General features: G+C 40.6%; 1 protein-coding gene across 3 annotated transcripts in view; it reads right to left on the reverse strand.

Annotated features, from left to right (window-relative positions):
- Nucleotides 1–26,061, reverse strand: part of ST18 (ST18 C2H2C-type zinc finger transcription factor) — a 108,599-nt gene that overhangs the window by 76,821 nt on the left and 5,717 nt on the right. For all 3 annotated transcript variants that reach the window (XM_042972951.1, XM_042972950.1, XM_042972952.1), the window contains exons 2-3: nt 25,249–25,303; nt 22,633–22,663 (exon numbers count right to left, since the gene is read on the reverse strand). In XM_042972951.1, the coding sequence (XP_042828885.1) occupies nt 22,633–22,663; nt 25,249–25,303 (86 nt within the window). The remainder of the gene's footprint in view (nt 1–22,632; nt 22,664–25,248; nt 25,304–26,061) is intronic.

Below are 26,061 nucleotides of genomic sequence, written 5' to 3' on the forward strand. Positions count from 1 at the left end.
GATGTAAGTAGGGTGGTAAAGTCCCCTACTACTATTGTATTGTCATTGATTTCTCTTTTTAGGTCTGTTAATATTTGATTTGCATATTTAGGTGCTCCTATGCATGATGTATAAACATTTATAAATGTTACATTTTCTTGCTGCATCCCCTGCTTATCTTTTATTACAGTCTTTGTTTGTAAGTCTATTTTGTCTGAAATAAGTATAGCTACCCCAACTTTTTTTTCTTGGTTTCCATCTGCATAAAACATCTTTTTCCAACACTTCACTTTCAGTCTGGGTGTTTTCTTACATCTGAGGTAAGTCTCTTGTAGGCAGCGAAGAGATGGGTCTTGTTTTTTATCCATTCAGCCACTCTTTGTCTTTTGATTGGAGTATTTATCCATTGACATTAAAAGTAATTATAGATAGGTAGGTACTTACTGCCATTTTGTTCATTGTTTTCCGGCTGTTTTTGTAGTTTCTGTCTGTTTCTTTCTTTTTCTCTTGCTTTCTTCCATTGTGGTTTGATTCCTTTCTTTGGTGTTATTTTTAGATTGCAGTCTCATTATTTTTTGTTTATCTACTATAGGTTTTTGCTTTGTGGTTACCATGATGCTTGCATATATCAGCCTGTATATACTGGTCTATTTTAAGTCAATAGCAAGAAAAGTTTGAACACATTCTAAAACTACATTTTTATTGCCCACTCCCACATTTTGTATTTTTGATGTCACATTTCATCTTTTTATTTTGTCTATTTCTTAATTTTTACATTTATAGTTACTTTTTTTTTACCACTCTTGTCTTTTAACTTTCATAGTAGCTTTATAAGTAATTACTGAATTAACTATATATTTACCTTTACCAGTGAGCTTTTACTTCCATACATTTTCTTGTTACTAATTAGTACCTTTTCTTTCAGCTTAAATAAGTCCGTTTAACATTTCTTGTATGGCAAGTTTAATGGTGATGAACTACTTTGGTTTTCACTTGTCTGGAAAACACTGTATCTCTCGTTCAATTTTGAATGATAACCTTACAAGTATAATATCCTTGGTTGCAAGTTTTTGTTTTCAGCATTGCTAACATATCATGATACCTCTTCCTGGACTACAAAGTTTCCGGTGAAAAATCTGCTCATAGTTTTATGGGTTTCTTTGTACATAACAAGTTGTTTTTCTCTTGCTGTTTTAAGATTTTGTCTTTAATCTTTGACACTTTAATTATGATGTATCTTGAGGTGGATCCCTGGATTCATCTTATTTGAAATTCTGTGGAGTTGCTGGATCTGTTTGTTTCCTTCCCCAGGTTAGGGATGTTTTCAGCCATTATTTCTTCAAATAATGTTCAAATATTCTTCAAATAATTTCTTCAAATATTTCTTTTTTCTCTCTCCTTTTGATAACCATATAAGTGAATGCTTTTCTAACAGATGTTGTCCCAAAAGTCCCTTATTTTCACCTTTTAAAATTCTTTTTTCTCTTTGTTGCTCTGTTTGGGTGAGTTCCACTGCCATGTCTTCCAGGTCGCTGATCCTTTCTTCTGTTTCACCTAGTCTGCTGTTGAACCCCTCTAGCATATTTTTCAGTTCAGTTATTGTATTCTTCAGTCTGTGGCTTCAGTTTGGTTCTTTCTTATAGCTTCTATTACTCTGTTGAAGTTCTCTCTGTGTCCATCTATTCTCCTAAGATTAGTGAGCATCTTAATGAGCATTACTTTGAATTCTTTATTAGGTAAATTACTTATCTTCCATTAAAGGTTGTATGTGTGTGTGTGTGTGTGTGTGTGTGTGTGTGTGTGTGTGTGTGTTGTGGCTTTGTTTGTTTTGTTTTTCTGGGATATTATCTTGTTCTTTTGTTTGGAGCATAGTCTTCTGTTTCTTCATTTTGCTTGACTCTGTGTTTATTTCTATGTATTAGGTGAACAGCTACCTTTCCCAGGCTTCAAGGGGTGGTTGTAGGAAGACTGAGGGAGTGTCTGCCTGTCTGTTCAGGGCCCTGAATATGGTAGCCTGCCAAGAATTATCTCTACAATGTTTCAGCCTCTTGACACTGAGAAACACAAGCCCTCACACAAAGCCAGGCATTCAAGGGATGTCCCCTGTGTGGCCTGTGTACAAGCACTGGGTCATGGTACAACACCCACTAGGTTTAGGGCCAGGGGGGAGCACCAGGCCAGGGTAAGCCTGTCCACTGGAAATATGCACTTTTTAAAAATGTTTGTTTATTTATTTTGGGGGGGGCAGCAAGGGCGGGAGAGAGAGAATCTGCACTGTCGGTGCAGAGCCCAACACAGGGCTCAAACTCACAAACAGTCAGATCATGAAATCAAGAGTCAGCCACCTAACTGACTGAGCCACACAGGTGCCCCTGGCAATATGCAGTTTTAATGATTATTGCATAGTGTTATGTCCTTGATAGTTTGAATATATGGGTCCAAGAGCTATGAGGTAGATTAGGAGTGGCTCGGTGTACCGTGACTTCCAGCGGCCAACTTGAGGGACTTATATATCCCTTACCCCAAATCTAGACTCTGTGGGTCTGATGATCTCGGTCCCCAAAAGGAGAATGCTTACATCAGGGAACATAGTAAAAGTCCTGTTAAATTTTAAGCCCCAAATGCCTCTCAGTCACTTGGGCTTCTTGCACTGGGATATCAGCAGGCAAAGAAGAGTCATCATCCTGGAAAGAGTAACTGACTCTGATCATTGGGAGAAGTGAGGTAGCTGTTACATTTTCACGACAGAGAAGAATACATTTAGTGCCCAAGTGATTCACTGAGGTGTCTCCTGGTTTTTCCTAGCCGAACCTGGCAACAAATCAACATGTGCAGCACACAGAGAATCTGAATGTTATGCTGACCAGGGGCTCAGATCCCTTAAGGAGGAAGGTCTGAGTCAGGCCACCAAGTAAGCCATCTAGATAAGCAGATGTACTTGACAAGGATGAAGGGAATGACTAGACGAGTAAATAGAAATTAAGCTTGATATGTGAAGCAGGTGGATCTGAAGTGTGGCACGTAGACTGTAGTGGTTGCCATGATATGCCCTTACCCTCGCTCCAATTCAGGATTAAGGTGCTCATTTCCCCCGCCTAGAGAGAGTGCTGGACTCTAATGGCTCTTAGCCGAATCCAAGAGAAGTGCCCTGAGAGAACTTGTAACTCCAAATACATCCCCACAGGGGCAGCCCGCATTCACCCTGGCCTTAAGGAAGGACGAACTCTGAAGAGCAATCTCAGAGCTCTCAGTAGAAATGGCCGAGGCTTCTGTTGCAAACGAACTGCAATTCATCTTCCCATGTGCAATCCTGCCGCCCTTTCTTCTGACGGTGCTGTTCCCAAGAACATGCCTCCCCGCCCACCGAAAACAAACACAAAACATTGTGTGGCACATTCATGTCTCGGTCTGCTTCTCAGGGGGTCTAATGTTGGGTAAGGACTGATGAGATTAGCCCTGGGGGCTGCAGGCAGGCACCTGCTAGGCTGAAAGCCCTGGTAGGTGTGCAGCTCACCCCTGACCTACAGAACTGGATACGGTCTCTCTTGCAATTCTTGTTCTGAGAGAATTTATGGTCTTGGCTGCAGTACGTAGCTTTGCTCTTGGCTCCGTTCGAGGCAAGAAGATGAAGGCACAATTCATTATTACTCACTTAGAAAACCAAGAAACATTGATGCTTTCTACTTGGAAGACTGATAGTAAAAACCATGTTAGTTTCTTTGACAACATAGTGTATTGTTTTGACATATGTTTTTCACATCACTCCATTGGGATAGCCATTCGTGGTGAGTCTCGTTATATATTTAATGTTAAAATTTGAAAAAATTGGCATATTTCAGTGACTTTTTCAAGAAGCTTGTTATTAGCTCAGCAGAATAAAATATGCAAAAGTGTGAAACATGATCTCCGTTAAGAACTCATAATCTAACTCCGGGGAGAAAGGAAACACATGAGACAAAAATAACTGACAGGAGAGAATTTATAATTATGTTTGAAATGAGTGACACAGCAAATATATGAGACAGTAGTTCAGAGAAGAGGTAGACAGGATCGACTCGCCTGTCCCTGTGTTTCAACAGACAAACTTCCTTTTAGTGATCTAAAACACTACCTATTGAAGTCTAAGAGCCTCACTAAAAAGAACAAAAAAAAGCAAGAAAGAAAATGGAATCTTAATGTTATGTACTAGAAAATTGGGTCTTCAATATTTTTCCACTGTATTTTTCACAGTGAACAGATTACCCTAAATGCCTAAATCACTGCTGGTAAGAATATAGGCAAATGTGCAGGAATTTTTAGCCCGGATGTGATGCTACATCTGATGCAATGTTATATTTTCTCTGCAGGTTTTTTTTTTTTTTTAAGAAGCGTCACTTTCTTTCCTGAAACTCTGCACCCCAACGCTCTGAGGTATGGATACCCATAGTCTACAATAGCTACTTGACTGCACTTTTAGCAACTCAGGAGGCAGGACCCTGTGGGAAAGTGAAAATCCCATCTTCATTTGAAATGGGTCTCGTGATTCCCGACAGAACCTAAAGGCTACTGTAAATGGCAAATCTACTTTTACACAAGGAAGACTATAGCGATATTGTTCATTCTTTGAGGACAGTGCCTGCAATTCATGAGCCGGCTCTCAGCTCTGTCTTGGAAACTTGTGGCCATGCTCATGTTTACGGAGCTATGTCAAGCTAGAGTGTGCCCAACAGTAAACCTATAATTTAAGCTTCTCCTACTACTCATGTCATAAATTCAGCATCTAAGCTGTTGCTATTTACCGATGGTTGGTTTGCCGTCATGGAACACTGATTCCACGGGCAAGGTTATTTGATAATATCAGGTTTACAAGAGGGAGGAAGGTTTTTCCCCATAAGGCCAGAGCTAATAGATGCCTTTTGCCTCATTTAATTGAGATTAAGTTTTACGAATGATAGATTAATTTTCTAACATCCACAACAGTTTTTTTCATAAAATAGTCAAGCCATTCAAAGCCACACTGCAACAATAATAGTAATAAAAACCTACTCTTGAATCTCCCTAAAGCCCTCCTGTCGCTTCTCCGTGCTGGTGAACACTTCAACTCCACCCAGATGGAAGCATATAAAAATGACAGCAGTTCAAACACGAATCGAGGGAACTGCCTTCCTCCAGGAGACGCACCAAAAAGCTACTCGCTGAATGTGCGCGTGACGTGGCTAGCCCACCTTCTTGGAACAGAAGTTCACTGACCTCTGTGAACTTTTGCTTCTAGTTCCCTTCACCACTGAGGATGTGCTTTTGCAACATGGCAGAAAGAGACGGGAGGTAAGCTGACAGTAGCAGGTAAGTCAGGAAATCCTAGTCGGTCCCCGTAAAGACTGACCAAGCGACCATGATGTCATGAACCAATCGGTTCCAAACTCTGCTCTTCAAGAATGCACAACAATCATGCCTTTTTACAAATAATTCAATCCTCACACGAACCCAAGAATTTTATAGAAAGAACTATTCAACCGTTCAGTAAAACACAATACACCAAACTTTGGAATATGGTGTAACATAAAATATACATTTCCTGCGACTTATAGCCACAGGCAAATGACGTACCTCAGGTAAATAATGTGTGCACCACCAAATTTCTTTTAATTGCCTATAGATTGACTAAACAGTTTAGTTAACGTACAGCAACAGCTTAGCCATGCAATATATAAATAGTTCATTCATCTTTTCAGAAACATAATGTGATGGGTTATACAGATATCTCCCAAAAGAAATTGGATATAATAAGATAAAATCAGGAAATTGAAGACAGCAAGAGGTGATCAGTTTGTGCATTTCAGGATGAGGGTACCGAAAGAATTCAGAAAGAATTTAAGTACAGAAAGAGATTCGTCGTTGTTTGCTGGGAAATCTAGCTTCATCAAAGCCAAACTGTTATTTTAAATTATTAATACTTCGGGGTGCCTGGGTGGCTCAGTTGGTTGAGCATCGGACTTCAGTTCAGGTCATGATCTTAACGGTTTGTGGGTTCAAGCCCTAAGTCGGGCTCTGTGCTGACAGCTCAGAGCCTGGAGCCTGCTTTGGATTCTGTGTCTCCCTCTCACTCTGCCCCTCCCCCACTCACACTCTGTCTCTCTCTCTCAAAAATAAATAAACATGAAAACATTTTTTAAATTTATTAATACTTCAAAATACTTTTATAAGTACATAAAATAAAAAATATATGTGGTTTTATATTTTGCCAAATATCAGTATAAAACTAAAAATATTAAGAAAAATGGAATGTAGGGATCTTATTTTAATCCTAAAGAAATACAAAAATGAAATTCACATAGTTCGTTAATGTTTGTCTTATCAAAATAGTATATATTTTTTTCTTTTTTAACGTTTTTTTACCTTTGGGAGAGACAGAGACAGAGTGCAAGGGGGGGAGGGGCAGAGAGAGAGGGAGACACAGAATCGGAAGCAGGCTCCAGGCTCCGAGCTGTCAGCACAGAGCCGATGCGGGGCTTGAACTCATAAACCGCGAGACATGACCTGAGCCGAAGTTGGTCGCTTAACCGACTGGAGCCACCCAGGCGCCCCTCAGAATAGTTTTTCTGAGGAGAAGATATTTAAAATAAGCCCTACTTAAAAAAAAACAAACACTTTAAGATTATTGCATCATCTTAATTGATCTATAAGTATTTTATTATAGATCGTATCTGCTAAAAAAATTAAATGTGGTTGAGTAAGAATAGCATTGTGACAATTCAAGTTAATGCATTTGTAGAATTGAGTTCAAAGTGACTCTTTTTATTGTAACTAATGAGTCAACAATCTGAATTCTTTTATTTGAAACTTCTATTCCTAGCCAATAAAATAAAATAAAATAAAATAAAATAAAATAAAATAAAATAAGTTAAAATAATGAGAGCTGTGAAATTCCATGATAATGGGGATAAAAATACAGTATTTGTGTATCTTATGTTAGTATATAAGACCATATACATTCATTTCTTTGGCATATTCACAAATAACCTAGTTTTAGAGGAAAATAAAATGTACTCTCCTTTAATTTCCCTAGCATCATGTTTTATAAAATTTTATATAGCAATTTTGCTACTAGAAGAAATCTTGTTAGCAGAAAATGCTTTCAAAAATGGTTAAATTTAAACAGGAAGGCTTAGGTGCCACTGAAGTGGGGGGTTGGGCCACGCCTTTGCTCCACCTCCGACCCCTCCCACTTGCCTAAGCTCAGCCAACAAGACACTGGGATGTCAGGGAGCCCTGCTTCCTGGGAGGAACCAGCCATGCTGGCTTGGATCTTCCCTGGGGGACATGGTTTTTAAGCCCCAAACTTCAAACTTGAAAGAAAAAGCAATCTTAAATACGAGTATCTTCATACTATTTTCAAATCACCCCCGTGAAGTCTGTAGAAAAGCTTCAATCATCTGGCCATTTAATCAATATCCCATTTTATTTTGTTTGGTGCATGTCTCGCGAGGACTGACACCCTGTACGTCTTCTCCCTGACTTTAAACCTTATTCATACTTTACTTATACATGTTTAGACGTTATATATGTGTGTGTAGCATGGGGCCTGGGCTTCCTAGAGGTAATGAAGTGTCTGCTTTGATCATCTAGGCACCGGGCAAGTGTTCTCTGCAGCTAGAAGAGAAACAACCCTTCCATGCATGCTTCTAAGGAAAGAAAAAAACCAGTTAACTTTGTCATAAAACTTAGGGCTCAAAGTAAATTGCAGTTATTTAATAATCAGAACGAGAACTTCAGGTTTTAATGGAGGGTGCTGAATAGAACGTAGACCCTGCCAAAATTCCACTTCAGCTCTCATTTTTGAACAGAACGTCAGAAAGGAGAAAGTGACAGTGATTATAAAATACACATAGAAAACGTCTGCTTTAAAATTACTTTTGAACAGGAGCGCCTGGGTGGCTCAGTCGGTTAAGCGTCCGACTTTGGCTCAGGTCATGATCTCACCGTTTGTGAGTTCAAGCCCCACATCAGGCTCTGTGCTGGCAGCTCAGAGCCTGGAGCCTGCTTCGGATTCTGTGTCTCCCTCTCTCTCTGCCCCTCCCCGACTTGTGCTCTGTCTCTCTCTCTGTCTCTCAAAGATAAATAAATGTAAAAAAAAAAAAAAATTTAAATTACTTTTGAACAAAAATGGGGTGCCTGGGTGGTTCAATTGGTTGAGTGTCTAATTCTTGATTTCAGCTCAGGTCGTGATCCCCAGGTCATGGGATCGAGCCCTGCATCAGGCTCCATGCTGTGTAGCCTGCTTGAGATTCTCTCTCTCTCCTTCTGCCCCCTCCCTCACTTGAGCTTCCTCTCTCTCTCTCTCTCAAAAAAAATTACTTTTGAACAAAAATAACAAAGGTAATTAGTATTTAACACATGACTATGTAAAAAAATTCAAGATCATGTGAATTAGCCAGACAACTCAGAGGAGAAAAAAAAAGTTTATTTTGGACAACTTTATCAAAACTTATCTCTATTGTACACCATGCCCAAATCTATTGAATATCAAGTTCCTACATGTTTGTGATGCAGGCATAGCCTTATTAATGAAAATGATCTCATTTATTTACAAAGTAAAAACCATTAACTAGTGATGGGGTTTGAAGCTTCTTTGTTTCTGTGGGTCAATCACTCCCAGAAACACTCAAATCAGAGCCACATAAGTAATATCAAGTTAATTTAGTAGAGCTCTAAATGAAGATCAGGAAACACAAAGGTCTAATTAGTATTATAATGAATAAAGTATAGGTGTCCTTCTGTTCTCTAGTATGAACACTTTATTTTCTTTTTCCCAAGATGTGCATATATGAATTCTCTCTACGGAGTAGGTTTTGAATGGTTATTGAGAATAAAGCTTAATATATGTTTAAAAATTTGATGTCAGAATCAAATATTTTCACATACTATGGATAATTATAACCATATCTTGCATATTAAAAGCTAATATAGTGGCTGCTTTTCTTTGCAATGTAATGAACTCGCTACTCCTGGATGAAATTTATATGCGAATAGTTTTACCAGGTATTATTTATATTTGTACTATTTTGTAGTAAAAAGGGGAGTCATGTTATTTTTGTCATCTAGAACAGAGTTTATCAAAGCTGACCCTTTCACTAGTCGCTGATTTTTTTTCTGGCAACTCCCACTGTGGTTTCCATTATAGACATCTTTCGGTGTTCAAAAGAATGTTCCTCTCAAGTTCAAGTAGGGTAGATCTAGTGTGGACGTGTAGAAAAGAGATTTGCACGAGGACAGATACTATGAGAAGAAGGAGAGCTGAGAGAGAAGGAGAGAGAGAATGAGCTAGAAGAGATCACAGGGAAGTCAGGAAGGTTGGGAGGGGGAAGGAAGGAAACCAAGCATGGGGTGGGGGAGGGGAACAACTCCATTGGCAAAGATGAACAGAAATACAGGTACTGAGAGCAGTCTAGAGTGGGAAAGACTGGGAGACACAGCCACATCTCTAGGAGGCAAAGGTATACCCACTGAGAGAAAACGAAACAAACAGGCACAAATACAGATACAAAGACAGAACTTCATCAAATAATGTGAGTAACTACTAGGACAAATGACTTTTTAAGAGCACATGGCTGTTTCACGACTCCTATCATAAATGCCAATTTTATTTCCTGACATTTACCTGAATGCAGATATTCGGTCCATAAATCTAGGATCCTTTCTTAGTCCTCTGAACTGACATACTAGAAACCTACAGATATGCACAAGGTCTCTGCTATGAGAAAAAACCGTCTGATACATCAAGTGTTCCCATTTATCCTTCCCAGCTTCACGAGGACATATTATGAGTCATTTCACAGAACTAGGCTGCTGTTCTGGAGTAACATTTAAAAGGAAGCACCAGGGTTAAAATAGCAAAGTGAGTACTGAGTTAGTAGCCATCACCTACTTTAATATATTGGTATAATTACGTGTATATAAACGTATGTGTGTGTGTGTCTGTGTGTGTATAAACGTGTGTGTGTGTATGTGAAGGTATATGTAGGTACACACACAAATCTGCAAACTGTTTCAGCAGCCAAGCATCCTACTGGATCAGAAATAACTTACTCAGAAAGGCTGTCCCTGCTTTACAAACACGCAACCACCAATGAAGCTGTAAGTCCCACACCTCACTTCCTGTAACCCAGCCCCTTCTACATGTGCCTGTGCCTTCCTTGCTATCTACCACCAGAGCTTCTGAGGAGCCACTTCCCCAGACTGCCCCCATGCAGACAGGCCTGGTCACCACATGGTTCTCCTGCCTCCCAAGCTAGCAGGCTGGCTGACCCCCTGGGCCACTCATAAGATGCCCCCACAGCTCCATTCACCAGCGGGGGCAGGAGTGAGTGACCGTCTTGCCAGTGACTCCATTCAAATTTAATACCCCATCACGTAATCTTGTTTTTGTAATTCACAGCCTCATTCAGAGTATTACAAAACTGCTTCTCTGAGAACACCAAAGCAACTGGGAACCCAGTTCCGAGCCACAGCTCGCTCATCCAGACCAGTTGGACAGTAGTGCTTCAGGGGACGCAAGGGCTCAGGATACTCATTTCACCATTTGACCCACACATTGGTTGGCTGGGCTTCGGGGAGCCATCTTGTAAATCAGTACTTATAGGGATGTTTCCATGATTAACAGATACCATGAGGTTAAAAACCTATTTGCAGGCTTGGTCTACAGGTCTACAGTGTTGCTAAGAAATCATCCCTTGTTTTTAGATGTAGAAATAAACTGATTATCAAAGCTTAACTCATTAAGCACAAAAATCAGAAACAATAAAGACATTTGGCTCTTACAGTATAATCTTTCTTCGGATACATGCTTTTTTCATTGCTTTTAAAAATACGGGGCGATCTTGTTCAGGATGGGCAAATACAAGTGAGTTTGAAGTAACAGGAAATTGGCCTCCATACACGCTCAAGGGACAACCTCTGTTCTTTTCCATTCCTTTTCCTTTGACCCCCCAGCCACCCAAATCCACAGCAGGCCAAGAACCAGGCTGATCAAAGACTTTGCCATTCAGTCGAATTTAACTCATCTTTACAGAGTGCCCTCTCTCTGCCCACTGGAGTCGCCTGGGCAGACACCCTCTCAACCTTCCAACCCGGGACAAACCCCACCAGGATGAGTTGCTCATTCCAGCGTGCTCCCTTACATAAATCTATTCTATAGGAACTATCACACTGTGTTTTCGTGACCCGCAGGCTATTTCAAAAACTGTGAGCTCTTGTCTTATTCCATTGGTTTCTATAGCACTCGGAACACGTTTAGGCAAAGTTTTTCATTAGCTCCTTATGCGAGTGTCAGGCATCTTCCTAGATTTGGGGATATTATCAATGAAATAAAAGATCACAATTCCTGCTTGCAGGAAACTTAACGATGCCTTGAAAAAACACAGATTAGAAACAAGGTAGTAAGTAATTGTACCACATGTGAAAAGGTGTTCTTTTTTCTTTTTTTTTTTTGCCCACCCAAAATAAAACAGGGAAAGAGAATAGAGAAAGCTGAGAAATGAGGGCTTGGCATTTTAAAGGCCGAGGTCAGGGAAGGCCTTGCCGACGAGGAAGCATTTGAGTAAAGACCTGAAGCAAGAGAGGGACAGAGACTGGCAACAATGCAAGGAACAGCATTCTAGGCAATGAGAACAGCACGTAAAAGCCTGAGGCATCAGCGAGTCTGACCCAGGGAACGGCATGTGTATACAAGAGACAATGGAGAGGTCAGAGAGACCAGGTCAGAGTAATAATTTTTTTCTTTTCTTTCAGAAAAGGGAAAACCATTGGAAGGTTTTGAGAAGAGAGGTGACATGGTCTGAGTGTCCCCTTAACAAGATCATTCTGGCTGCCTTGTGGAGTAAACTGCAAGTTGCTAATGGCAGAGGGAAGAAAACCGGTGACGAGGTTATTTTAGTAACTCAAGCGAACAGTCATGGTTTGGGAGCCTGGAAAGAGCAGTGGGGGTGGGGAGAAAGGGTCACACTGTGGGTTTATCTTGAAATGCAACACATAAGAATGTTCAGAGAGATTGCATTTAGAGTGTGAAGGGAAAAGTCAAGGATGGCTCCAGGGCTCTTGTGCCTCCCAGGTACTGATACGGGGAGGGCTGCGGGTGTGTCCAATTTATAGAAGATCATGACTTCGGTCTGGGATTATTGAGTTTGAGATACACATTAGGGATCCATTTGGAGATGCTGACTACACAGTTGGAGTATGAAGTTTAGGGAGAAAGGGTTTATTTGTGTGTAAGTATATTAAAAGCCTGCATGAGATCACCAAAAGATCAACTGCAAAAAAGATCAAGGACACACCTGGGGAGACCCAGTGTTTAGAGTCTGGGATGTTGAGGACGAACTATCAATGAGAACTAAGAAGATACAAAGAACTAAGAGGAAATCAGCAAGTGTGCCGTGTCGGGAAGCCAAGTTTCTTTAAAAATGATCATGGCAGAGGAGCCTGGGTGGCTCAGTCGGTTGAGCCTCCCACTTCGGCTCAGGTCATGATCTCACGGCTTGTGGGTTCGAGCCCCACATCGGGCTCTGTGCAGACAGCTCAGAGCCTGGAGCCTGCTTCGGATTCTGTGTCTCCCTCCCTCTCTCTGCCCCTCCCCTGCTCATGCTCTGTGTCTCAAAACAAATAAAGTAAAACGTTAAAAAAAATGATCATGGCAGAATGAACCCGCCGGTCCTTACTTGAAGGAACCCAGAGCTTAGCGATCCTGCAGGAGAGACCGAAGGCTTTGTGTTAGCTTCCATCTATAAGGACACAGGGTCCTCAGAAGCTCTGGAGCCATGACCACAAACACTCTGAGGGCTCTGGAGTCTAAATTCTCTCTGTTCTCATTGGGTTGACCTAGCAGAACGGAGTCTCCTCTGGGACCCCCACACAGGAAAGGTGGTGGAGAGTGTGACCTCACAGACATATTGCAATCACTTCCTCACACAGGCCCACTCCCCTGACCCTGAGTTGGAAACAAGTCCCTAGAATGCATTTCTCACCCCACCTTTGAGAAACATCTCCAAAGTGCCTCCCCCACTGATGAGAATGTGCTCCTGTGCCTCAGTCTGAGAACCAGGATGAGGGTCTTTTTAAAAACCCCAAGCTCAAGACATTCTTCCTGATCTACACTGTTCTGTACCTGGCTGCCCCAGCCTTGGATTCCTTCTAAGTGATCACATGTCCAGGGGTGGCTTTACTTTCTGACCTTGTGGCACGAGGCCACTCCTGTCCAAGGACTCATTTGGCTGATCCTTCATACAAATACAGAAATGTGAATTTCTATTCCAGTCCTGGTTTCTCTTCCTGACTGCAAATGACCAAATGAGACCAAAGGAGAAGTAACAGAATTTAAGTCACCTCACTTTTCTGTCTGATACTTTGATAAAATATATTTGTAGAGGAAGACACTTATTGACGATAGAAATATGACTGAGAAATGAATTCGAAGCCAGCCAGAGGAGGCTGGTTTGTAGTTAAGGAGCCAGGGAGAGTTTTGCTAGCTAAACAGTCTTGACTTTAAAGGGACAGAATGAGGGAAAGAATCTAAGAATTTGGAACCAAAGAAGTTGTGGGCACTACATAAAAATAGTTAAAGAGTACTGACATTAAATAGAAATTCCTTTACAATGAGTTACTAACTACAATACTTATTCTAAATACAAACATTGGTAGGCAATGCAAAATAAATTTTTTTCTAGTAACATCATGTACTAGGGATACACTAGTGAATAAAATAGATTCTTTGTCCTTAAAAAGTTGAGCAAATAAAAGTGTATTGAGGCAAAATTGTGTGTGACTAATTAAAATTTTTTAGTTTTTAGTTTTTGTTTTTGTTTTTAATTTTTCCCAATCAAACTGTAAACTTGAAGGCAGGGAATCTGCTTTCTTTTGAATGGGTGGACAGATGGACGAATGAATAATAAAATAGCTATGATTCAATGTAATCAGTTGCTTTAACACAGACAAGAAAAGAAGTACTTTGAGTACACAATGGAAAAATTATTAGTCAGTCTGGAAGGTGACGGGGACAGTTCTTGGAGAAGATGACATTAGTCATTTGCTTTAAAGGATGAGGATGAATCCCACGTGGGAGAAGATGAAGGAAAGAATTTTGCCAGGAATCGATTACAACAGAGTTGAGATGAAAAGAGCACTTTATAAAAAGAAGGATAAGCAGTAGCTTTAGGCCTTGGGGTTTCCTGTAGGAAACAACATCGTGGTGAGATTAGAAGACCAAAACGTGAGGATAAAGGTGATTAGAAAAACAAAACAAACAAACAAAAAAAACGCTTTCTCTTTCAAGAAGAGAAAATAAACAAGGAGAAAGATCATGCAAGGAAAACACCAACAGGTGAAAAGGTAGCCAAGGAGAGGTTCAAAGGCAAAGATGAACTCAGAGGATAAGTCCGAATAAAGCAAGAGTTTCAATGTAGCTATACTTTGGGATGGGGATGGAGGGAAGTTAGGTGAATTCAGAGGCCAGGACTCAAAATGCTTTACAGAAGTTTCCTGAGCCAACAAGGCAGCAAGACTTTGAACACCTCTCCAGAGTCACATGCTAACCACTGACAGAACTCCCAGAACCCAGGGCTGCTGTTAATCCACTGTTCTTTCTACCACGTGAACTGGTCACATCCTAAGTGGGGGTTTGCATTCGTGTTATGAGAAGTCACCCATGGTGAGGAAATACTGAAAATTCAAGCACACCGTGGTTTAGTTGCGGGAGCCGATCTGTCAACGCTGTGGGACAGACGTATTTCAGTTCACACTTTATGCAGGAAAAATACTGCAAGATGTCAGAAACATTATTTTTGCAAGCATACAATGCGATTGAGATGGGACTTCAAATGGGCATCGTTTACCTAAAACATAACAGGAAGACATGAAGTGTTCTGCCTGAAGATTAAAGTCAATGCCTCCCCTTCCAGAAGGATGGAGGTGAAACAAGCAATAGTGTTAAATAATTCCGCGTTGTGTTCGAGGTGCTTGAGAGCACATGAGGGCAACAAATGTCCATCGGCTGATGAATGGATAAAGAAGAGGTGCTACATATATACAATGGAATAGTACTCGGCGATCAAATAGAATAAAATCTTGCCATTTGCAACAACGTGGATGGAGGTAGAGTGTATTATGTCAGTCAGAGAAAGACAAATATCGTATGACTTCACTCACGTGGAATTTGGGATACAAAACAGATGAACATAAGAGAAGGGAAGCAAAAATAATATAGAAACAGAGGGATACAAACCATAAGAGACTCTTAAATACAGAGAACAAACCGAGGGTTGCTGGAGGGGCGTTGGGTTTGGGGGGAGGGGAGGGCTGAATGGACAAGGGGCACTAAGGAGGGCATTTGTTGGGATGAGCACTGAGTGTTATATGTAAGTGATGAATCGCTAAATTCTATTCCTGAAATCATTATTACACTACATGTTAACTAACTTGAATGTAAATTTAAAAGTAAATACATAAAAAGAGCACATTAGGGCGAGAAGATGGCGACCAAAGGGAACAAAGTGCCTAGGCAAGTTAGAAGGAAGCTCAGCCTATTAGTTACTAAGGTGTCAAAATGGCAAGGCAGTCATGTGACATATGGAAGCTGACGGAGATTTTGGATTTTGCTTGAGACATAATCATTAAATACTCTGAGAACACACTCTGGATGACTATGAAGTCATCTACGGAGGCATATAAAACGCTGTTTACAAAGCACCCTTACATATTTTCTCTTTCTAATGATCTGTGGAAAATATTTAAGGAAGATTTGGTTGATCTCAAACACTTGCAAGAGGTCAAAACAAAGACTCACAGGAGACCAGAGCTCGTACTTTTTGCGACACTGCCGTTAAAAGTGTTCAGTATTCTGCGACTTTTCGACCAATACAAATGCAAACAATGGGTTAATCCCAGACCTAGGTCTGGGGGTTCTATCCGAGGCTGGTGTGTGACCTTGGAGAAGTGTTCAAGGTCAAGTCTTGCTGCTTCTTGGCTAAGGAGCCTTCTGTATCAACCCATGAATCCACGAACTAGGAAAATCCCAAAGAAGCCCAAACATTTGACTTCCCTGCTGATCCACACTGTTGAAAATTAGCAACAGAGAGAAGAGCGATTCCAAGTAAGCAGCAAAGTCTAAGCTAGTGCTTCTCAAAGTTAAGTATGCATGTTACCAGGTTAGAGATCTGATAAAATGCATCCGGGCCGGGCCTGAGAGCGCATTTGCAGCAAGCTCCCAGGGGATGCCGGCCAAGCAGATACTCTGATCAGCCAGGCTACAGGGTCACATTCGATCCCCAAGTTGGAAGTGATCTCTCCTGCTCCACGCCTGTCGCACTTTGCTCACGTCACCCACGGTGACAGTAGCATACGACTCCCCGGGGTTGTGATGCCGACACCATTAGTGTTCTCTCTCCCGCAACACCCGGCACTCCACTGATGCGGAGGGAGCCCCAAATGAACAGCTAGCAGAGGAAACGTTCACTCCTCAGTCAAGAGTGGCAAACACTGCTGTGTAAAAAGATTTATGTTACACCAAAAGAAAAGCTCAATGGCTGGAAAAAATTATCTCTGCGGGTGAGCTCCACAAATCTGAAAGCCACAGTGAGGTAAATCTTCACGTGCGGCCCAGAGTGGCAGTGTTTTGTCACAGTTTTAGAAAATGTCAGATTTCTAGAGATGTTAGTGCCTCAGACTCTTTTAAGCTATTGGTTGACACGGACCAGTGATATCACTTCCAGCATCAGGAGCAGATGTGACCCTGTAGCCTGGCTGCTCCAATATGATTCTTGCGATAATATTTGAATGTAAAACTAAAAGGTAAAGAAAGCACATTTTCTTGTTCTTATTTTTTTCTGAGAGACTTCACTCTCAGGATTTACTTACAAGCTCCATAGCATTTTTCTGAAATGCAGAAATTCTAGTTTAAAATAGAATATATATAATTAAGTTGCACTGCCCCTTCCCATGTAATCACAATTTTATATATAGGATAAACTATTGATATAAAAATAGACAGAGAAACGATGTGTGCCAACCGGAGCACATACAGCCATTTAGTCTCTAAGTTCAACGTGCTTTGAAGGGACAGGACCCCGTCCTTGGCCTATTTCTAAATGCCTGTCGTCAGTCTCAGGTGACACACGCCTCCCGTACCGTAAAATCAGTCCCCGAGGGGCACCTGGGTGGCTCAGTCTGTTGAGCGTCTGACTTCAGATCAGGTCATGATCTTGCAGTTCCTGGGTTCGAGCCCCACATCGGGCTCGCTGCTGTCAGCCTGACACTGCAAAGCCCGTTCTGGATCCTCTGTTCCCCTCTCTCTACCCCTGCCCCGCTTGCACTCTCACAAAAATAAGTAAATACTAAAAAAAAAATAAAAATCAACCTGCGAAGTACAAAGCCCATGGTAGATCACCCGGAGGTAGCATTTTGAAAGGAAAAACAAATAGAGGAGACAGATTTGTATCATCTCCTGACACTTTAACGTAGACTTAAAATCGCATGATCAATTCATGGAAAAAATCGAGAAAGGAAGGACACTGGCCTCTTTATCTCTGGCACCGTGGTGAATAAAGAAAATGTGCCGGGGTCAGTTGGCAGATAGATTTCAACCTGATTTATTAATTTATTGATAAAGTTCAAGTAATTAGTTCCTCCAAATGTGGATGACGACATGGAAGGCTGGTGTGTTAACGTAGGTTCATCAGTTGTAACAAATGAGCCGCTCTGGTGGGGGTGTCGATACTGGTGGAGGCTGTGTGTGTCGGGGCACCGGGTCTACAGGAAGTCCCTGTACCTTCCCCCTTCTGCTCAGTTATTCTGTGAAGCTAAAACTACTCCAAAAAGTCAAAAAAAAAAGGGGGGGGAGGGGTTCTATGAGGGCTTGCAGTAATGGAAAATAATGCACTGACTGCAGTGGGTTTGGGAACGTGTGGGATGTGCCCTGCACCACAAACAGAATCTAAGTTCTACTTCCAGTTCAGTCACTTGTTACTCAAACCCCTTGTATAAATAAATCCCTTAACTTCCCCTACTCGGCTCATAAGTTAAATGTGGCTCATGTCATTTGTCCTGACTATCCCCCAGGCTGCTTGTATGGATCCAATTAGACACTGCGTGTTATTTCAACAACTCACTCAATAGGCACCTATTGAAGGCCCACTCAATAGCAGGTTCAGTGCTAAATGCTATTAAAGGCTATGTAAGTACATAAATATATGATAGAATTATGGTGAATGGGATTTTCTTGTTAAATAACAAACTCTTTTAAAAATTTCATTCTTATTGAAAGACTCCCTAATCTATTTTAAGACACTCTCTTACCCTAGCAGGCACAAATGATCTCTCTGGAGTGATTAACTGATCTTATGCTTTCATGTCATACGTCCAACAAGAGCCTATCCATTACCCAGAGGTGAGGACGAGGAAGGCGGAGAGCAGGCAAATGAACGGGGTCGCATCAGGCTCCCCCAGATGGACACTTCTCTTCGATATCCAATCCTTACCATCATCTGCCTTGGTTATCACTCTCACCTGCCCCCCCAGAATAGCCCATAAGAAAATGAGTTTTCTTTAAGATGTCAGGCTCCTGGATTCTAATTTATAGGCTTGGCAACAACATTTAGAAAGACACGAATGTAGGAGATATGCTGTTAAATACCCAAAGCATGAACTGAGCCCTGCATTTGGAAATCATAGCAATGAAAGGAAAGACGAGGCTTTCTTCCTTCTTTCCTCCAACCTTGTGATTACAGCTACGTATTTCCTTTAACCTGGATGATCGATTTATGGGACACTTAATTTTAGAAATCAGCTTATGTCCATTTTATTTCCTTTAGTTGTCATCTCCAGAAATCTGTGCAATAAGTAGTTGCAATAAAATCATATTTATTAAAAGAAACTTTATCCCCCTTCCAAGTTGGAAAAGCTATTGAGTAAAACATTTAACTGATATAAAGACTATCATGAATGAAATAAGATAGAAGGAAAGAGAGAAAGCCATCTAAAGCTGTAGGTTGCAATTTTTTTCACATGCTGATTAAATGTTATGATTAAATCTACAGCCTACTGATTACAGAGCCTAGAAAATATTTAACATTTTAAGGGTGCCTGGGTGGCTTAGTCGGGGTTAAGCATCTGACTCTTGACTTAGGCTCGGGTCATGACCCCACGTTTGTGGGGTCGAGCCCCACAGTCAACAGGGAGCCTGCTTGGGATTCTCTCTCTTCCTCTCTCTCTGCCCCTCCCCCCACTCATGCTCTCTTGTGCTCTCTCTCAAAGTAAATAAATAAACTTTAAAAAAAATACCTTTTTAAAATTTACAAGAAAATGCCAAATAACGTGGTTTTAAATGAAGAAACAAATTATACAAAAGAAAAAAACGTAAAAAGACAACTAAATTGAAATTTTCATTAAAAGACTGAAGCCAACAAATCGGTAAGCGGTAATAAGGCCACGAAAGGACAGTGGGATCTGAATCTAATACACTTAAGAGTCTTGAATTCATTTGTGTCTCTAAGTAGTCACATAGGAAAGCCATTTCAGAGGCTAGAATATATTTTCCTAATTAGAGGAAAGGGCTGGACCGGTGTAAAACACTTTGCCAATGCATGAGACAATTACCAATGTTCGTAGATGCAATAGCATTCGGGTCAGATTAAGGATACTAGTAATAAAAGAAAAGCAGAGATAATACAGTGGTCATGATTTAGAAAGACACGACAGCACCTTCTCGACACCACCTGTAACCTGTATTGTGCTGGAGGAAAGACTGGAAATGCTAATAAGGAATGTGATTAAAGGTGGGCCTGTGGTTATAAATTGCTTTTTTAATGGTGATGATCGTAGCTGACATAGAGTATAATAAGAAGATGAGAATGTCACTATCAATTTTTATTAGTGTCATGAACAATATACAGTATATTTAAATTAGCTTCATTTGTATTAGTATTTTTGTAAGTAGTAGCTCTAGAAGCAATAACATGTCCAATGCGTTCTAAAGAGAACTAAATAAAGTTGCCACTGTTCCCTAGAAAACAGCCGTAACTTTTACACTGGGGAAAATGTGTCCCATTTCCTAAGATACTCAGAATTCAGGTGCACAAAAACCCTGGATTCTGGAACAGATCTGCAGAATAAGTTGGAGGAGTAGTTGTAGCAAATGGATAAAGCTGTGCAAAAACTTAAAAGACACTAAAAACATAACCTTCCATATAAATCAGAACATTTTCCCAAGATTTATATAGAATTAATACTTCCGGTCGATACTTTGGTCAACTTAAAGCCATTTAAGAAACAATTTGGAACACACGCCTAAGCATGAATATTCTGTTGAAAATTCGTAATTATAAAACAAACAATCATCAGTTAGTAATTTTTATAAACTGGATCTTATTAAAGAAAAAATAGGCGACTTAGTTTTGTTTATGAATCTTCCCAGCAATTATCACCAGCTTTCTGAGTTGGTCTAATGAGAAATTAGGTAAAATTGAATATCTGACAAAAAAATCACTTGTAGAGAATTAGGAAAACAGGAAATATTATTACTTTTAATCAAACTACCTTCTTTGTTTGAATTTCAGAAAACTAAGCTGTTGAAAAGCAAACCATACGGTTAAAATACAGAATTAAAAAAATCCAGCTGCTGGGAATATGAACAACAAACCATGTCTTTTTGATGTACATTCTAGATGGTTACTATTAATTGTGCATGGGAGAAAGCATGGCCTGACAATTGAGAAGCCAGCCTGAGTTGAAAGACTGGATTACTTACTCGCTGCATAATCTTGACCTATTTACGAAAACTCTTTTCGCTTTCTTCATCTAAAAATTGGAAATATCATAGTTTCTACCTTAAATGGTTATTGTGAGGATTAAGCGAAATAGTAACGTAACCAAGAATGCTCAAGAGTGTCTGGCACACAGAGCTCAATATATATTAGTTTTGCTTCACAATAATAATAATGATTATCTTAAGTAGGCTTCACGCCCAGTGTGGAGCTCAGTGTGGGGCTTGCATTCACAGTCCGGAGATCAAGACCTGAGCTGACATCAAGAATCAGATGCTGAACCGTCTGAGCCACCCGGGCACTCGCATTTTATTATAATTATTAAAGCTAACAACGTGGTTAAATAGTAATCTCCGTTGCCCTAGAAAGGTGATATTAAACATTTTCCCCCACAAAGTTGCTGCTCTCTGCTGATTCCTTCCTTTTTCTCTATGAATTATAGATTTCTCCTTAAGCCAAAGCACACACTTATTTGTTCCTTCAAAATTCTTTTCTCTTTCAAGTTATTTTTCAAGACTTCTGACTCAAAAGGCTCTCTTCCCTCCCAGATTGGTTTCATTCCCTGGAAGGACGGACTGGAGACACAGTTATTTCGACAAGGGGAAAGACCGCGAGTTCACAGGCGCTCCATCCCGGCAGTGGGCCACTAGGAAACCACTGGAATGGCAAATGTCTCATGTGCTGTGAGCCCTTGATCATTTTAAACTTCCTTTGATCGTTCTATAGGGAACATGAAGTCTCCAAACAGATAGGAATTTTACATGAGAGCAGGCTTACGAAGCGAGAATTTAAGCGAGCCAGACAATTCATTCATTTAATCCTGTCCTAGTGTGAGCGTGCTGTCCGTTCTGCTCAAGTAATTTCAAATATAAACTTCTCGTTGACGATTCCCCACTAACTTGCACAGAGAAGAGATCAGCACGGATGTCTAACAGTGCTGATAGACACGTGTTCCACGAAGCAAGTGGACTGAAACCGCGACACAATGAATCCTAGGAAACGTGGAACTGAGAGAGCCTTTGCTTCAGGAAATGACAGAACACAGTTGCCTGGAAAAATAACCACGTAAAGAACGGTTTTCAAACGTTTTCCTGAGGAATGCACATAGACCATCGTTGTTTTCAGAAAGGTGGGCTAGATCGTAGGTTGGAGACTTTCTGGGTTTGCAATAGCAAATCTAGACGAGGGACAAAGGACTCATCTTGCTCCTGACACCATTTCTCTAAAAAAAATATCATCAGTACAAAATATGTATCGTCAGCACATGTTCCTTTTTAAAATGTATTTTTTCATACACTACACCTTGACAGAGACGCTACAAAACAAAAATTCGAATTGGAGTTTATTTTGCAAAACCTATTGCAGTGGACTTTTCGTAACGTTGCCTGGGGGGCATTCTCGGTATCTGAGGTGGAAATGTATGGACGCACCCACAAACCTATTATCTTCCAATGTCTACATGTAAAAACTTAGGATAGAATTATCTATTTAAAACAGAAACTGGAGAACTCAGCACCTGGGCCATCTGTTGCTCAGGTTCACAGACGACAGCTCTTTCTTCACTGGCCACCAGGGCACACACAAGCCACGGGTGAGGTATGGACACAGAAAAAGCAAATACTCCACAGAGAAAAGCGGGGAAACTACATCACAGCAAAATGTGGTTGTGTTTTCTTATCCAACATATTAGCCCTAATTGTTTTGAATCAATTACTGGTGGTTTTCCCCTCTCTTCTCCTTTGGGTTACAGACAAAGAAGCCTGTTGGCCTATGGTTCATACTAACACAGGGATTCTCAGCTTTGAAGAGTACAAAACGTTCTAATGATTAAAGCCAATCGATATTAGAAAAAGTAACATGGGGCAAATCTTACCTAAGCTCCTGAATTAGAGAATCTATTGGCACTGTGGACAAAAAGAAAGAAAGAGAAAATCAGTTTATAATTTTGAAAACGGTATAATTTTGAAAACTTTTCACGCACCCAGAGTTAATGACTGATAAATGGTTAGTGCAGACCCCGCTTAACTTCCTGCTGGGTAGATTGATCTTTTCTGGTTCTGGTGCTTTGGAAACCAGTGGGTAGATGAATATGGCCCAGAACAGAGGACTCTGGCTTTAGTGCCTCAGGTGACCCTGGGGCCTTACAGTCATGGGTTGGGTTTTTCAAAGGCCTGTCTTTAACGAGTCACTGAAAACTTACAAGAATTTGAAGGACTTGAATTCTTTTTTATATCAAGTCTATTGTTTATATGAAGTTTTTCAGAAGGATCCCAAGCTTACATTTTTATTGACATTAAACAAGTATTTAAATAAAATGGGTAAAGTTTTACTAAGTGTGTCCCAAGATGATGCTCCAGAAATTTCACTTGTATGCAGAAAGGAAGATATGTTCAGCTGAGCTAATGTCAAGAATGGTTTAAAAATAAGAATCTTATAGGAAAAAAAGAGCTTTGATTTTTCTGACAAATGATGCGAATGAAAGAAGTTCATGTTTATAAATACCTGCCCACACAAGGGTAAGCAGCATATTGAGAAAGACAACAGGTGGTTTTAAAGATTACTCATGCCGCACGAGAAAACAGTCGTTTCATTTCTAGAAGAACATTTTGGCTCTATTTAAGGGTGGATATCATGTGCCAAAAGAATTCAAAGTACAAGAAGAATTGCAAATTAAAAGACCCACATTTTAAAAGTCGGCTAGAATAGTGTGCTTTTAGAAGTCAAAACAAGAGATTCGTATAATCCAAATACTGTCTCTAGTATGCCGGATGTATGACATCCGGATGTGAGCTTATCCTAAATAACAATACGAGTCATTTTTTTTCTCTTAAATTTGTATTCTGTTGAGAAGTTTGCTGCGTAAAAGCTTAATATCTACAATTACTGCATTCTAAATATTATGATATATAATGTAGTAACTTTAAAGTAACTTGCAGTAAAATTAGACACTAACATGGTATCTAACTTCTGTTTGGGTAGAAAATGCTGCTGCATCTTGCACAGCATTCTTCATTTTGGTTATCATCGCTAAAGACAACCATGGTTGCATTTGAACTAAAAAAACACATCATTCTGGAATTTATTAAAGATTCTGGGATTCCAGGGGCACCCCTGTGGCTCAGTCCGTTAAGTGTCCAACCCTTGACTTCAGCTCAGGTCACGATCTCACAGTTCGTGATTTTGAGCCCCGAATCCGGCTCTGTGCTGACAGAGCAGAGCCTGCTTGGGATTCTCTCTCTCTCCCTCGCTCTGCCCCTCCCCTGTTTGCACTGTCTCTCTCTCAAAAAAAAAAAAAAAAAAAAAAAAAAAATTGAGGGGATTCTGGACTTCAAGTCAAACAGGAATTATTTAACTTGACTACAAATATGAACATCGCTGGGGCGCCTGGGTGGCTCAGTCGGTTGAGCGTCCGACTTCAGCTCAGGTCACGATCTCACGTGACCACGCGGGGATCTCGAGCCCCGCGTCGGGCTCCGGGCTGATGGCTCAGAGCCCGGAGCCTGCTTCCGATCCTGTGTCTCCCTCTCTCTCTGCCCCTCCCCCATTCATGCTCTGTCTCTCTCTGTCTCAAAAATAAATAAGCATTAAAAAAAAAACCAAACAAATATGAACATCGCTACGGAAAGCATTCCATTTGATCAGCGACTTTCGACTGTACATCTCAAACCCTTCCGAACAAATTGCACTATTGCTTCCTGACTCAGGTCTTCCTTAGCGAGGCCTCTGGGGAGAAGAGTTGGGTAAGAAACAGCTATCCAGAGTGTTTTCAGAGGCTATGGTGAGCTACAGTTCTCCATTTAGAATTAAGGGTCACAAAAATATAGCTAATTATAATAAAAGTTATTTTCCTTAAGGGGTATTATTGCCAGTCAATCCTGTTTTCCAGATGTTTAGATCATCAAGGGCCTGTTTATATTTCAATATTACATTACCATCTGTTGGTTCCAAAAAGAGAAGGATAACCAGCAAGTTAAACCTTTCAAACATTACTTTGCCAAGCTGCCGGAAATTCCCAGCAGGGACAGGCAAAAAACAAACATCATCATTTTACTTGAACTAAGTTTAGACTGGGAGCCACTAAACCAGGTAACATAAAAATCAAAACTGGCTTTGGCAGGAAACTAACAATTCTGTCTTTTCCCCTGCCCATTAAAGGTCACTTCAATCATCTGGAGGTCTCTGTGAAGCATCCTCCTTCCCTTGCTGACCCTTGTGTTGTTTTGCATGATGTTTAAATCTACTCATGATCGCATTTTGTAAAAATCAGCATCATACACCATTGGGACTTTTCTGAGTCCTTTAGCTCCTGGTTCATAATATTTAGCTCTCAATGCCATGATCCAGTGTCCTAGCTTGATTTAAAAAAATAAAAAAAGAAGCCCGGAGGAAGTTGTAATCATTCTGACTACCCATTAGGGACTGAGCATTGGAACTCCCATATTTCATGGTGTGGTGGGCACGGTGTCATGGAACCTGCTTACTAACTCACCCTTGGTTCCTTTAGAGCGGGTACGCAGCGTTTTATCTTCAGTCTCTGCATCCATCTGTAACATGAACACAAAGTCCTGAGGTCATTCCTTTGATATTGACCAAAATATGAAAACGTGTCCTTACAAGTTCTGAAGGTCATTGTGAAAAATAGACCAGCCTTCCATGCTCTTGAATAGCAGTCATCCTCGGCAGGTATAGAGCTGTGACTGCTCTTGCAATCCATGAATTGTGGAAACACTTTTATAGATGCTGAAGGCAGAGGAAACCGTGACAAGAGGGCAGATGTCCTTGTCCGTAAGTGTTTGCTAGAGATTGAAACACTTCTGGCATTACGCAGATAGAGAAAACAACAACAACAACAACAAAAAGGACTGTCTGAATAACAGCGGTCGCAAGGGAGACAAAACCTCAAATGCCAAACCAAAAGGTTTCAGGCTGATTTTACTAAAATCTGATTCCTTTGCATTTCTAGACCCTTTCTGATACATACCTCCTTCTAATTCGGGAAAAATAATCCCCTGGGTAAAAAGCAACATGAAGGCAAACCCCTGAAATACCGGCATTTCAAAATACCACTGGAAATGTTGATCATCAAATGACATACAGTGACTCCCAGAATTCCAGAATAAATACCGGTTATGATTATGCAAATCTATAAGGAAAGTGAAATTTGAGCATCATGTGTGTCAGCATCAAACTCCCTACAGCATCATTACTAAAAATTTTAAATGCGATGAAATAAGCTACCGAAAGGATGGAAAGACTTTTAAAAGCCTGTTGTTTTTGCCCCTCTGGAGATACGGTCAGACAT

The sequence above is a fragment of the Panthera tigris genome, chromosome F2, assembly GCF_018350195.1.
Source record: "Panthera tigris isolate Pti1 chromosome F2, P.tigris_Pti1_mat1.1, whole genome shotgun sequence".
NCBI lineage: Eukaryota > Metazoa > Chordata > Mammalia > Carnivora > Felidae > Panthera > Panthera tigris.